The sequence below is a fragment of the Castor canadensis genome, chromosome X (assembly GCF_047511655.1).
Source record: "Castor canadensis chromosome X, mCasCan1.hap1v2, whole genome shotgun sequence".
Classification (NCBI taxonomy): Eukaryota; Metazoa; Chordata; class Mammalia; order Rodentia; family Castoridae; genus Castor; species Castor canadensis.
In genome coordinates, this window is record NC_133405.1 from 36,434,647 (window position 1) to 36,449,260 (window position 14,614).

General features: G+C 36.9%; 1 protein-coding gene across 5 annotated transcripts in view; it reads right to left on the reverse strand.

Moving 5' to 3' along the window:
- The window catches only part of Dock11 (dedicator of cytokinesis 11), a 191,688-nt gene that overhangs the window by 12,494 nt on the left and 164,580 nt on the right, over positions 1-14,614 (reverse strand). For all 5 annotated transcript variants that reach the window (XM_074063355.1, XM_074063353.1, XM_074063354.1 and 2 more), the window contains 4 exons: positions 10,814-10,920; positions 5,875-5,997; positions 1,749-1,862; positions 1,082-1,228 (listed from right to left, as the gene is read on the reverse strand). In XM_074063355.1, coding sequence (XP_073919456.1) covers positions 1,082-1,228; positions 1,749-1,862; positions 5,875-5,997; positions 10,814-10,920 — 491 coding nt within the window. The remainder of the gene's footprint in view (positions 1-1,081; positions 1,229-1,748; positions 1,863-5,874; positions 5,998-10,813; positions 10,921-14,614) is intronic.

Sequence of the window (14,614 nt, forward strand, 5' to 3'; positions counted from 1 at the left end):
TCTTGTGAACATTTTGCCTGGGCTGGCCTCAAACCGGGAACATCCTGATCTCTGTCTCTGGAATAGCTATGATGACAGGCATGAGCCAGTGTGCCTGGCCTATTTTTTATTTTTATTTTTGGTGGTACTGGGGTTTGAATGCAGAGTCTCATGCTTGCTAGGCAGGTGTTCTACCATTTGAGCCACTCCCCAGCCTGAAAGGGATTCTAACTGGAACTTTTCACACCCTGCTTTGTCAGGGCCTAATAGGATAGATAACTTTTAGGGCAAGGCTCAAAACAGCTATCCTAAGCCTATTTCATTGGAAATACAACTCAGTCACTATTATTGAACTATGGATATTTTCAAATAAAACGTATGCCCCAAGATAACTTTAATCACAAAGTATATAACTAAAATCATGATGTATGGTAGCATTTACAATAATAGCTAAATTTATTATGCATTCTAGCCTCTATTATCAGTGAATGCTTTTTATGTGCCAGCAACTCTACTCTCTTTTCATATATTAACTCATTTAATCATACAATAAGCCCATGGGGAAGGTACAATTATCTCCACTTTATTAATGAGAAAAATGAAACAAAGAGGGGTTAAATAACTTCCCGATGGCCATACAAGTAGCAAACAGCAGAGAATGTAGATGTCAGTTCTGGTGTCTCTGACTCCAAAGCTTCTTTTCTTTCTTCCTTTCTTTCTTAGTTTCTCTCTATCTCGTTTGGTGGGACTGGGGTTTGAACTCAGGGCTTCACACTTGCAAAGCAGGAACAAACAATGCAGATGCTACACCACTTGAGCCACACCTCTAGTTCATTTCGCTCTGGTCATTTTGGAGATAGGGTCTCACCAACTATTTGCCTGGGCTCATCTCGAACTGGGATCCTCTGGATCTCAGTCTCCCAAATAGCTAGGATTACAGGCATGTATCACTGGCACCTGGTTTCTGTTCTTTGTTCTACTATCTAGAATGTTCTATTTCCATGATTCACCTCCACCAGGTAAAAAAATGAAAAAAATCAGGAGCAATGCACTAATCCTGGAATTAATAAATAACAATTTCAAAGTGCAGGGTATAGGTTACCTTGTCAGAATCCTGAATTATTTTGACATTTTCTGTACCAAATTTTTCACCATAAAGTTTAACAAGTCTCAAGGAAATCTCTGAGAGTCCAGTGAGCTTTGGCTCTTTATAGATGTATTCCTTTCCATCCTCTTCTTCAAAAAAAGACTATTACAGAGGTAAAGAAATAAGAGTTTGTAAATAGTATGAACACAGCATTTAAAGAAAATCTATTAAATACCTAGCAATAATAAATTTGAAATAATATTACTAAAAGTCACATAGGTGTTCACTCAACTTGAAATAAATGAGGATTTTCAAATTCATTATCATATGACCATATTATTGGCCTAAAGAAAATCTGAATGTTAGCATTTCCTTCTTCCCTGTATCTTCTGTTTTGTATTTGAAATCTTTAACTATTAGATATTTAATCTATACTTTAAGAAGCTTAGCAAAATACGAAACCGAGAGAGAAATCCAAACCTTATATGTTGTACTCTGACTTAATCATTTAGATATGAGAACCAAAATGAACTTTAAAATTACTAAAGAAGCACCCTGATGTTGTGTAGGTTCCCTAGAGAGACACAACCCAGGAACTAATAACTGCTGCTATAGTAATCTAGTAAACCAAACGTGAATGTTTAAAAAGAAAAATAATTTTTATAAACTAAAGTATACTTACTTGGCCATAAAAGGCAACTCTGAAGAAAGTACCTAAAAGTCTTTTTTTGGTGTGCATAACCTCCAAAATTTTTGTGTAAGCACCATGAAGAGTTCTGTAAACTTGAGTAAGTTTCTGAAAAAGGAGAATATATAAGTCAGCCTTGTCTTCTGGTAAATCATTAAGATGAATGTACAAGAATAAAAAGCACGAATGATCCTTTTCAAAATTGTTTTGGTGGCACTGTTCACACCATCTTCTCCCATTGTCACAATTAAGACAAAAGTCCTCAACAACTTTGGGTCAAAGGGTAGAACTTAAAATAGCAAAGTAACATTGAATTTCTTAATATCATGGTTCATTTTATTCACATCACAATGGCAATTTATATTTTTAAAATATTGTGTTATCTGGATTCAATTCCCAGCAACATAAAACATAAATAAAATATTGTATCATCTGCTATTTTCTATTTGTTTGAATTATTTTAAGTGAAAGGGCAGCACAATGCTCTGCTTGAGCCCTTAGATAGAGATATTAGAATAAACACTCTGTGCAAAAGTTTTTGGTGAGGAAAATAAAATGAAGACACAAAAATAATTTCACACAAGTTCAGAGATATTTCTCAAGAATATGTTCTTCTGCATACCCAGCAAAAAGAGAGCACAGTGTAAAAAGAATATTATTTTTTAATATTTATTTTTTCTCTTTTATTAGCATACATTAACTGTACAAAGTGAAGGGTTTCATTGTGATATTTCTGCACATGCATATAATGTACTTTGATCAAATTCATCCCCTCTATTACTCTTCTTACCTCTTCCACCCTTTATTTAACAATTTTAATGAATATTTTCACATGTATATGGAGTATTTTGATCATATTCACCCCCTTCACCCTCTCCTCCCAAAGAACATTATTAAAAATATGAAAAGACAGCCTACACAATGTAAGAAAATGTTTGCAAATGAAAGCCCTAGTCTTTGTCAACTGAGGCCAATAGGAAAAGGGGACCAGGAACTAGAGAAAAGGTTAGATCAAAAAGAATTAACCTAGAAGGTAACACCCACGCACAGGAAATCAATGTGAGTCAATGCCCTGTATAGCTATCCTTATCTCAACCAGCAAAACCCCTTGTTCCTTCCTATTATTGCTTATACTCTCTCTACAACAAAATTAGAGATAAGGGCAAAATAGTTTCTGCTGGGTATTGAGGGGGGGAGCGGGAGGGGGTGGAGTGGGTGGTAAGGGAGGGGGTGGGGGCAGGGGGGAGAAATGAACCGAGCCTTGTATGCACATATGAATAATAAAAGAAAAATGAAAAAAAAAAAAAAGAAAGCCCTAGTCTTTGTACTCAGAATATATATAGAACTCATAAAACTCAACAAGAAAAAGACAACTCAACTTTAAAAATGGGCAAAGGCCTTGAACAGACATTTCTCCAAAGAACATACACAAATGCCCAACAAGCATATGAAAAGATGCTCAATATTCTTGGTCACTGAAGAAATAAAAATCAAAATCACAATGAGAGGGCTGGGATATAGCTTGGTGGTAGGGTGCTTGTCTAGCATGCATGAGGCCTTGGGTTTGATCCCAGCACCAAAAAAAAAGAAAAAAATCACAGTGAGATACTACTTCTCACTCACTAGAATGTCCTCAACAAAACAGAAAACCAATTTGGTGAGGATAGGGAGAAACAGAAACTCTAGTACATTGCTGGCGGGGGGGCGGGGATGTAAAATAGTGAAGCTACCGGAAAACAGCTTGGTAGTTTCTCAAAAAATTAACCATAAAATTACCATATGACCCAGCAATTCCCCTCCTAGGCATATATCCAAAAGAAGGGATCATGTAAGTCCACAGAGAAACTTGTAAATGAATGTTCACAACAGCGCTATTCATAATAGCCCCAAAGTAGAAACAACTCATGTCTGTCAATGAATGAATGGATATTGTTGTATATCCATCCAATGGATAGATAAGGTTTAATATCATCCATGTATTTCATACACATGTATGCAAGTACAATATTGAAACCCATTAAAATGTCCAAAAAGGAGGGAGGAAGGTAAGAAAGATGACTAGAAGGGGTAAATCTGATCAAAATACATTATATGTATACATGAAACTGTCACAATGAAACGCCTTTGTACAACTGATATATTCTAGTAACAAAGGAATGAAGTTCTAATACATGCTACAACTTGGATGAACCTCTAAATATTATGCTAGGTGAAGGAACCCAGTCTTAATGGTCTTATTGTATATGATTGTTTGTATGATAAATCCAGAATAGGCAAGCCCAAGGAGACAGAAAGCAGATTAATGGTTATTGGGGAATGGGAGTTGGGGGGTGTTTTCTGGGGTGTGAAAGAGCCTTGGAAGTAGAGAAAAGTGACAACTGCACAATATCGTAAATATATAAAATGTCACTGAATTGTACACTTTAAAATACTGATGCATATTATATGAATTTCACCTCAATTTAAAAAAAGAAACACAAATCAATGTGAGTCAATGCCCTGTATAGCTATCCTTATCTCAACCAGCAAAAACCCTTGTTCCTTCCTATTATTGCTTATACTCTCTCTACAACAAAATTAGAAATAAGGGCAAAATAGTTTCTGCTGGGTATTGAGGGGGGGGAGAGGGAGGGGGCGGAGTGGGTGGTAAGGGAGGGGGTGGGGGCAGTGGGGAGAAATGAACCAATCCTTGTATGCACATATGAATAATAAAAGAAAAATGAAAGAAAAAAAAATAATAAAAAAATAAAAAAAGAAACACAGAAGCTTCTTTCTCTAAATTTTTTTCCATACTGTTTCCTAGAGTTGAGCTCAACTGAGGGAAATCCTCTTGACCTTGAGATATACTAGAACATCATTTTTTTTTTATATTGGAACATCTTATATCAGCGTCCAGAAACAATCTCATGCAGAATGCCCAGGGATCTATATGGATCCTTACACCCACAGAAGGAAAAGGAAAAGGGATTAGCTTCCTCATAGAAAACATTATTTCCTTTAATGTGTAGAGAAGATATATTTTTCTTTCTTCTTTATGGGTTACTGAAGTAGCAAAATGCCTCCTGGGTTTCTAATAGCCTGATTTTCATCTTAAGAGTCAGAAAATGAGCCCTTTACTTTGCGACTCTTACAATGACTCTTGGGATGTAGTTTTTTTTCTGGTTTGACTTCATGGTTCCAGGCTTGCTAGGTAACTTCTCTACCACTTGAGCCATACCCCCAGACCTTTCTGCTTTAGTTTGTTTTTCAGAGTGGGTCTCATATTTACCCTTTTTTCCTGGGCTAGCTTCAGATTGCCATCCTCCTACCTCTGCTTCTTGTGTAGCTGGGATTACAAGCATGCATTACCATGCCTGGCCCAGAATGTAATGCTTTGACAAAATGGGAAATGGCATCCTGGTTTGTCTTATAGGCTATTCTTGGCCCTCTCTATGAACTAGACTTAATTATTTAATTCTAGCTTATGAATATAATTTTGAACTTCACTGATTTTTCAGGGCTGTTCCATACATATCAAGAGTACAGCAAAGATAGGAAGGCCTAGAACCTGGAAGGGAAAGCACATTTGATCAGAGCCAGTTTGGAGTGAGGTGGCTAGATGAAAATATTTTGAGAACCACTAGTCTAATTAAATTTCAATTTGTATTTTGAATCATTTACCTTTAATTTCACTTGAAAAATGTATAGAGATATAAATGAATATGAGGTAGGATATTAATCTCATGACTTAATAGCATTTTTAAGGTTTGTCACTTTTCTTGGTGGTGCTGCAGATAGAACCCAGGGCCTCATGCATGCTAAGCAAGTGCTCTACCACTGAGCTATTCCCCAGCCTGGATTGTAATTTTCAAATTGGATAAATGGACTAAGAATGTAACTCAGTGGTAGAGCACTTGTCTAGTACATGCAAGGGCCTGGGTTGCATCTCCAGCACCACACCTCAAAAAAGGGATAAAATTAAGTATCTATGTTTTATGATAAAATTCAAATATCTTAATATAATGAGTCTTCTATTCTTTAGAAGACACAGTATAATGATAAGAACATAACTATATTAGTATTTTCCCCAAGGCCAAAATAAAATATACAGATCAGTGATGAAAATGTGTAAATTGCCTACCTCAAACTCACGACGTTTCTCATAAATTGGAATGATCAACTTGGAAATCTCAGAGATTACTTCATAGCGCTCTGCCTTCCATAAGCCATCCACACATTGTTCTAGCAACTCCAGCAAAACTTCCTGCATTAACAGAAAAATCCAATGAAGAACTGAAAAACAGTTTTAGAATTTTGGACAATTTTTTTCTTTTCTTTCTCCTTTTATTTCATCGTTTTTACATTTACTTACAAGTGTATACATTGTTGGACAAACAAATTTTGAACCATTTTAAGTTAATGAAGAATGGAGTATTAAGTCAGTCCAACAAAACGAACAGGAGCATATTTTTGTGACTATATATATTCTTTTTTTTTGAGAGAGAGTCTTGCTATGTAGCCTAGGCTGGCCTTGAACTCACAAGCTTCCTGCCTCAGCTCTCAAGTGCTGGGTTTACAGACGTGTGCCATAATACCCAGCTGTGTTACTATATTTTCTAAATCAATATTAGAAATAATTAAATTAGAAACATTCTTAAAGATATGAGATTAATTGTGACAATAAACTATATTTATTTTGTTTATTCACACAATGAAGATGTTAACTGTACTAGCAGATGGTAACACATTGAGGTGAATCTTTTAAAAAGAGCATATATTGTTCCAAATCGGGAATGTCTACGTCAACCTGAAAGTAGAAGACTGATTACTAGTGACTGGGAAGTGTGCTGGGGTGAGGCAGGGTTGGGAAAGAGAGTGGAAGAAAGGTGGTTGGATATGGTCAATGCATGCTGCATGCCTGAATAGAAATATCACACGAATCCATTAATATGTGCAATTAATATGCGTTAATAAAAAATAAAAGAGGTTGTCTGAATGCCTAACAAGGTAAATTCCACAAACCGTTGTATGTCCACTATTTTCCTCTTACATTGAAACAACATTTGTACACATTAGTCTTGAAGATGTGACAACTTTTTCAAGCTATTTCATTAGTGATTTAAGTTTTAATTAAACTGATGCAATTTTGGTAAAGAACGCTTCCTTCCTCACTGTCAGTCCTAAAGTTAATGAGGGTGTCATGTTAGAGAGCTTCCACCTGCCACATGATAACAGAGGTTATGAAACTGTTTTGTGAACCATCGACTCATGTTCTCAACAATAGAAAGATGAAGCCAATTACTGTGCTAGCTTTATGTTTTAACAGTTTGCTTCCATCTTAAAGAGATATACTTCAGACCTGCAGAACTGATTGCTAAAATGATTCTTTGTCCCTTAGACAACTGAACTCATCTTCTAGCCCTTTCACCTATTTCCTCTCTAACTTGTGATGACACCTTAAAAGCCCTTAGCTAGAAAACTAAAAGCAGTTTTCACTTAATCTTCTGTTAGGGGTAGAAGTATGTTCCCTAAAAAGGTTCCTCAGAATGTGACCTTTTCTGGAAAAAGGGTCATTATAGATGACTGAGCATACTATAATAGGGTGGGCCCTCAATCCAATATGGCTGGTATTCTTATAAAAAGACAGAGGCATAGAGGGAAAACACCATGTAACTACAGAGGCAGAGACTGGAGATGCAGCTGCAAGCCAAGGAATAGAAAAGGTTCAACAGCTACCACCAGAAGACAAGGATGGCTTCTATCTGGAGTCTCAGAGGGAGAATGGTCCTGACAAAAATTTGATTTCAGATTTTTAGAGTCTAGAACTGTGATACACTAATTCTGTTGTCAAGCCAGCCCATTTGTGGGTACTTTGTTATGACAGCCCTAGTGCTATGGTCTAAATGTTTGTGCCCCCCTCAAATTCATGTTAAAATCCTAACCCCAAAATGATGGTATTAGCAGGTGGCCACTGGGAGGTGATTAAGTCATGAGGCAGAGCCCTTATAAAAGAGATCCCAGAGAGCTAGCTCATCCCTTCCACCATATAAGGATACAGTGAGAAGGTGTCATCTATGAACTGGGAAATGAGTTCTCACCAGACACCCAATCTTTTGATGACTTGGTTTTTGGCTTTTCAGCCTCCAGGACAGTAAGGAGTAAATTTCTGTTCTCAACAAGCTACTCAGTTTATGGTGTTTTGTTATAGCTGCCTTATAGACTAAGACACCTAAGAAACTACTATATTCTCTTTCTTTACTCATCCTTTAATGAGTTCATCATTAAATTTAACAAAATCCCTAAAAAAATCTTCCAACAGGCTATTTCGAGGAAATACAAAAGATTCTTAATTTTATATGGAAATTCAAAGGATGTAGAAAAGTTAAAACAACCTTGAAAAAGAATAAAGGTAGAGGATTAACACTTCCTGATGTTAAGATTTACTATAAAGTTATAGTGATCAGGGCAATATGATATAGTCATTAACGTGTACAAACAGATGAATAGTACAGAACAGAGACTAAAAATAGACCATATCTACAAAGAACTGAAGTTCTGACCAAAGTACCAAAGTAAAGGCAATGAGGGAAAAGGAAAGTCTTATTTTTCCCCAAATGATGTGGGCCACATCATTTATGTCTAAAAAAAGTGAGTATTAGGGTTTGGAGTATAGGTCAGTTGTAGAGTACTTGTCTAGCATAAGCAAGGCCCTGGGTTTCATCCCTATCACTGCAAAAAAAAAAAACCTTTAATTGCTATGTCATTCCATGCACAGAAACAAAATACATAAATATGGCTCAGAAACAAAGTTTTTAGAAGAAAATATAGGACAATATTGTCACAATCTTGAGGTAAGGTAAGATTTCTTGAACCAGGGACAAAAAAATTTAAAAATTCAAGCTAATAAAAAAAAGTCTTCCTGCTGGCCATGGTGGTACATGCCTGTAATCCCAACACTCAGGTCAAGGGTGGTGGCCCAAGCCTGTAATTCTAGTTACTCAGGTGACAGAGATCAGTAGGATCACGGTTCTAGGCTAGCCTGGGAAAAACACTGATGAGATCCAATCTCAATCAATAAAAACCTGAGTGAGGTGGTATGCACCAGTCATTACAGCTACTTAAGAAGTATAAATAGGAGGACTGGGGTCCAGGCCAGCCCAAGCATAAATGCAAGACCCTTTTTGAAAAATACCTAAATCATAAAGGCTGGAAGTATGGCTCAAGTGGTAGAGTGCCTGCCTAGCAAGCCCGAGGCTCTGAGTTCAAACTCCAGCACCTCCCCACTGTTAAAAAAAGAAAAATAAACCTTACTGCCAAATAGGTCAGTGATGAAGCCTGACATTTACATAGCACTCAATCACTTGTAAAGAGCTTTCACATATTGCAAAGAGACCAGAGTGTATTATTATCCTTACTTTGGTGATGGAGACTCCCCTGTTGAATTTGTAGGTAAGTTAAGCTGAATGAACCAGCACTAACTTAAGATTTGATTATATTTTAAAAATCAGTTCTTAGAGTATTATGTAAGGTATGTCACTACAACTTCAACCTGATTGCTTAAGTTTCTTAACACACTTTTAAAAATGTAATTTCATGGGACTATAACCCCTTTTCTCATGCTCCCACTCTTTTTTTGGTGGGACTGGGGTCAACTCAGGACTTCGCACTTACAAAGCAGGCACTCTACTGCATGAGCCACACCTCCAGTTGGATCCCACTCTTTAACTGCAAACTTTTCCCAGGATTTAGTCCTTGGCTTGGTCTTCACTTGCTGTGTTCTGTCCTACACTCACCCTGCTTTGGTTCTTATAAGGATATGACTTCCAGATGGTTATTTCTAACCCCGATCTCTGTTTAGAATCAGTTCTGCATTTCTAATGGTCTGATGGTTATTTCCATTTTGATAACCTTTCACTTCAAGTTCAACTCATTTCTAAAATAGAACTCATCATTTTCCCTGCAAAAGCATCTCTCTCTTTTCTCCTTAATATCCAAACCTCTTACAGCTATCTGTAACTCCCCCTCCTATCTCAGTCAGCAAGTCTTCCTTCTTTCCTTTCTCATGGTGTTTAGGCCATAACTGTATCACTTCTGGACAAATAGGGCATTCCTTTCTTCTAGCATCTGCCTCTAGTCCCTATGTATCTAGTGTCTAATCCACCATTACTACCAAATTAACTTTCCCTCTCCTTGTCATTATCCTACTCAAAAATCTTTGATAGCAATTCAATGTTCTATTGAATAAAGCCTAAGCCTTCAAATTTTGTCCAAATCTGGCCTTAGTTACTACTCTTCTCTCTGATCAAAGTCATAAGGCCTACCTGGTTTCACCAAAAAGATCCACTCACCCTGTCTCAAACATGCCTTATGCTTTCCTGCCTCTCAGCCTTGTCTCGGCTATTCTCCTTTGTTAGAATGCCTTCATCATCCTCTTTCTTCAAACCCCTCTCCACCTACTTCCTCTGTTCTACTCATTTAGAGGCATCTCTCATTTCTGACTTTGCATTCCACTATTATCTATATTATTCAAATGGCAGTGTTTTGCTTTTTTCCATTTCAGGTGTATTATCTCTTCAGTAGACCTTGGAGGTCAGGGACCAGTCATATTTAATTATTTTATAGCCCTTACACCACCAAGTCCAGAGCCTTGCTCCTAAGACAGTGCTCAATGAACCTTCGTTGGTTGATTAACAGCTGAACCTGTTTTCTATGCCACCTGAAGTGTACAGCAGAAAATTTCCATTTTAAAATACTTTTGTATGTAGTTTGCTTAGTTGAAGGTAAAGGGCAATGTAAATTTATTTTGTGGAGATTTTTCCATATGTTGACTCTGACCTGGCTACTGGCATGGTTATTTGAAGATGGTAAAAGTTGTATTTTAAAATTGGATTATGGGAACAGTTCCAGAGACAAAGCTCTACATTCTGAACAGGAACATCTTTGCCCGGGCAGTTTTAATACTTAAAGCACATTAACCCTTAGATACCTTCAAAATTAAGTTAGATGTAATAAATTTTAATATAAATGAATTTTAAGAAATGAAATTTATGTAAGTGGCAATGTGGGCGTCAGGATCTTACTTCACTATAATGTACATCCATCATCCCAGCATCTTCTTTCATTGCTCCTTCTTCATCTATATTGGGAGTAATTTTCTTGAAGGCTGAGCATCCATTAGGGAATAATTCTGTGTGGAAAAAAAACAGAAATGGAGTACATTTATAAAAAAGTGTTTGGTAAATAATGGACAGACTTACAAGGATTCGTTATTTTTATATAAGCACAGATGTTTTTGGAAGGATTAAAGTCATAAGTACAAATTTCAGTTACAAAAAAGTATTTCATAAATTATTTCCATCTACTACATATTCTATCAGTCTTTTTCCCAAAAAGCAAGCCAAAGCTACTTGTGGGTAAGTTTAGTTCTTTTATGTGCAACATCTTTAATGGCTAGTATGGGTGTTCCTTAGTGTGATGTAAATTATTTTAAATTAAAGCTTTGGTCCTTTGTGCATTTGTGGTCTGAACAAAAGGGCAGGCACTTTTCAGGCAAGCACTGAATGATCTTTGGTAATCATCTCTAGTGCCTGCTTTCACTGAGAACTGGGAAAGGAAGCCAGTTCTTAGAAGAGCCTAGCCTAGGATTTGTAAGAGAGGCAGGTAATAAAACAGATGGAAAGGATGAAACTAGAGAAACAGGACGGGACGTTTGAAGAACTAAAGCTTTAGGAGTCAGACTGACCTAACTCATACCACTAACTGTGAATTTGAATGTTTATCTCCCTAGAATTGTAAAATATTTCATACTCTGTAAAATGGGGATAATAAGAGCTACTTTGTAAGAATTAAAAGAAACAAAATTTATAGCAGAGCCTAGCATGTAAGTACTAAACAAAATATTGCTACACAAGCCAACAAAAAAATTAACTTTCCCAAGACAGAATTAAACAATTGGTGCCAGCTGGATCCTGGAGTGGTAAGAAGTGAACTCAAGCTGAGAAGAGATGCTGTAGGATTGTGGATCAAATTGTTACTGCCAAGCAAGTGTCTAGGCATAGAATGGTTGCCCTACAGAGTCTGATTTTTCTAGAAAAGCATCTTGGAAGAGTCTTCTGGTATATGACTTTTGTTTGTGAGACAGGGTTTCATTATGTAGTCCCAAGCTGGCCTTGAAATTGTTATGTAGTCCAGACTGACCTCCAACTTGTGATCCTCCTGCCTTACCTTTCCTAGTGCTGGGATTACAGGCATAAGCCATGACACCTAGTATGTGTTTTGTTAAGATTATTTTTTTGTGGAAATGGGGATTGAACTCAGGTCCTTGAGCTTGTTAGGCAAGTGCTCTAGCACTTAAGCCACACTCCCTCTAGTGTGTACCTTAAGTAGAAGTAGGGGAAATAAAGTTTTTCTCAAGAGCAAAGAGGTCAACACCCACTTGTGAACTTTGCTGCCCACATTGTGTATTGTGGATTTTCTGCTTTAGAGCCACTATTCTTGTTAAGTGTATCTTATGCCTGATGATATGCCTGATGACTTACCTTTATCTAAAGAGTCTTTATCTAAAGAAGACCATATCCCCACTCCTTTTTTGCTTATGTTATCAACACTCAACCAAAATCCAATGCGATTCAAACCTTTTTATTTGGTAGGGTCTTTAAAATGGTTGAGAAAAAATGTGATTCCCCTTAGTACTGGAAAGATTGTAAGATGAAAGAAGCTGCTAAGTGTAGAGCTGGCCAGTGTACTTATCCCAACAGTATGAGGCTTCTGTATGAGTGATGTAGACCCATGCAGCCATATATAAGGTAGCACTGGAGACCTATGATTAACCTCTCTGGTCTTTGACCTGGATTCTTAATCTTGCACTTCATAGCTGCTGTTTCCATATTCCCACAAGCTGTCCTAGGGAAAGCAAGATGGACACTGTCCAGGTAGGAACTACCACCTTGAGTACAAGTGATCTCATGAAAAAAAATTAGGAGGATTTTGGAGGGTGAATATGACTGCTAATCAGAAAGGCAAGAGTTAAGAGCTCAGAAGGAAGGTATGATGGGAAAAGCTGTGACTAGGAAAGAATCGGGGAATAAAATGCTTTGTGGAACTTCAGCTATCAGATACTGGGTACAAAGACTCAGGGAAGAAAGCAACATTACCCTATAAGGAATGACTCTATGGAAAAGGAAATTCCATTTCCTGGGTTTATAAGGGGAACCCAGCAGGCCCAAAGCCTTGCTGAACCTAGGATGTTATGAGTTGGTAGAAGAATGCAGAAACTTGACTTGTCTTCCCTGGGGAAAGCAATTGTGCCCTCTCTCAAGAAAGACCATGAGTCTAGCCTTTAGAGAATGTGATCCAGAATATTTGAGATTTTCAGAAGATGTAGAAATAAGGAAATTCTGTCTTGTTTCTGTTTTTATATTTTAGGGGCTAGAAAGAATAACTAAAACCCACTATCATCACTTAGGGGTGACTAAGGTAAAGAGAAGTGGGGGTCTGGTAGAAAGAGCAAGAGCCCAGGCTGCCGGAAAGAAGTTTGAGGGTGGTGGAGGGACAGGGAGAACTGCATACCTCCTTCCCCTTTTCCTGTCAGTTCAGTGCCTGAAACAAGAAAGGGATCTGGAAGTGGTCCTTCATTGGTGTTATGCACTCACTCTTGGGGGGCAGGGGACCCAATTCCTTGTCTGCTTAGACATCTGATCCCAATGTGTCAGCCAAATAGTATTTTATTCCATCTTGATTTAAAATGTTTTATAGTGGATTTCAAGAGAAATGGCTTATGGGATGGGGATATAGCTTAGTGGTCGAGTGTCTGACTAGCATGTACCAAGATCTGGGTTAGGGGTAGGGAAAGAAACTTTTGGCAATGGATGTGTCTACTTTTATCTTCATTATCAAAGAAAAGTTAATGAGCATGAAGCCCTGAGTTCAAACCCCAGTCCCACCAAAAATAAAAAAAGAAAACTTAACAGGAAACAAAGGATTCTAGAGTTACCCAGTGATGTTTGTTAAACTACTTAGTCTTACATGTATTAAGGACTTTTTCAGTTCCAACATCAAATGTATTTTTATTTACTCTAAACATTCAGCCTTGTACTATTAATGTATGCTAATAAAATAGTACAAAAGTCTGATGAAAACAAAATAAATAATCCAAACAATAACAAACATCTAGGTCTTATTTAGATGTCAAACAGCCTAGTGGACTGTAGAGTTCTCAGATTGGATGGCGGGTTAACAGATTATGTTTTTAATTTGTGTTTTAGCTTAGTAGTCAATCTTTGTATAAATTTCATAGTTTAATCAGCTGATTAAGAACAGCAGGTGTATTAGATCATTTGAGTCATTGAAGCTAAGGGGGGAAACCCTGAGGATTTTATGATTGCTACCATTTTAGAATAAGATTTTCTAGTTTGTGCAAGTAGAACTTTCCAGGTTTAAAAATAGATGGTACCTATAAATAAATATGGAAACTTCTCTTAAATTTAACATTTCTTTGTTTAAAATGCAAAACAACATTTTTTTCCTCCTTAGCCAAGGGCTCATTGATTTCTATGAAGGATAAATTAGAGAAAACCTTGAGGATATTATGAAATACTCAAATGACTAGTCAGAAATACTGTTTTTACTTGTTAAAACATGTCACAGTTTGGTGGTTAGGGTAGCTGCCTTGTGCTAATGTCCAAACAACCTTCAGGAAATCAAGGATTGATAATGAAGATAAATAATCCTTGACTTTTGCTTAGTTTTAAGGTCTTTGACTTGTGAAAGAAACCCCAAAATATTCTAGGGAATAATTTGTAATATACTTAAATATTTTCAGTATCTAAAATGTACCATTTTATACTTAGTAGACATAAAACTTATTTCAGATTTTAACTAAT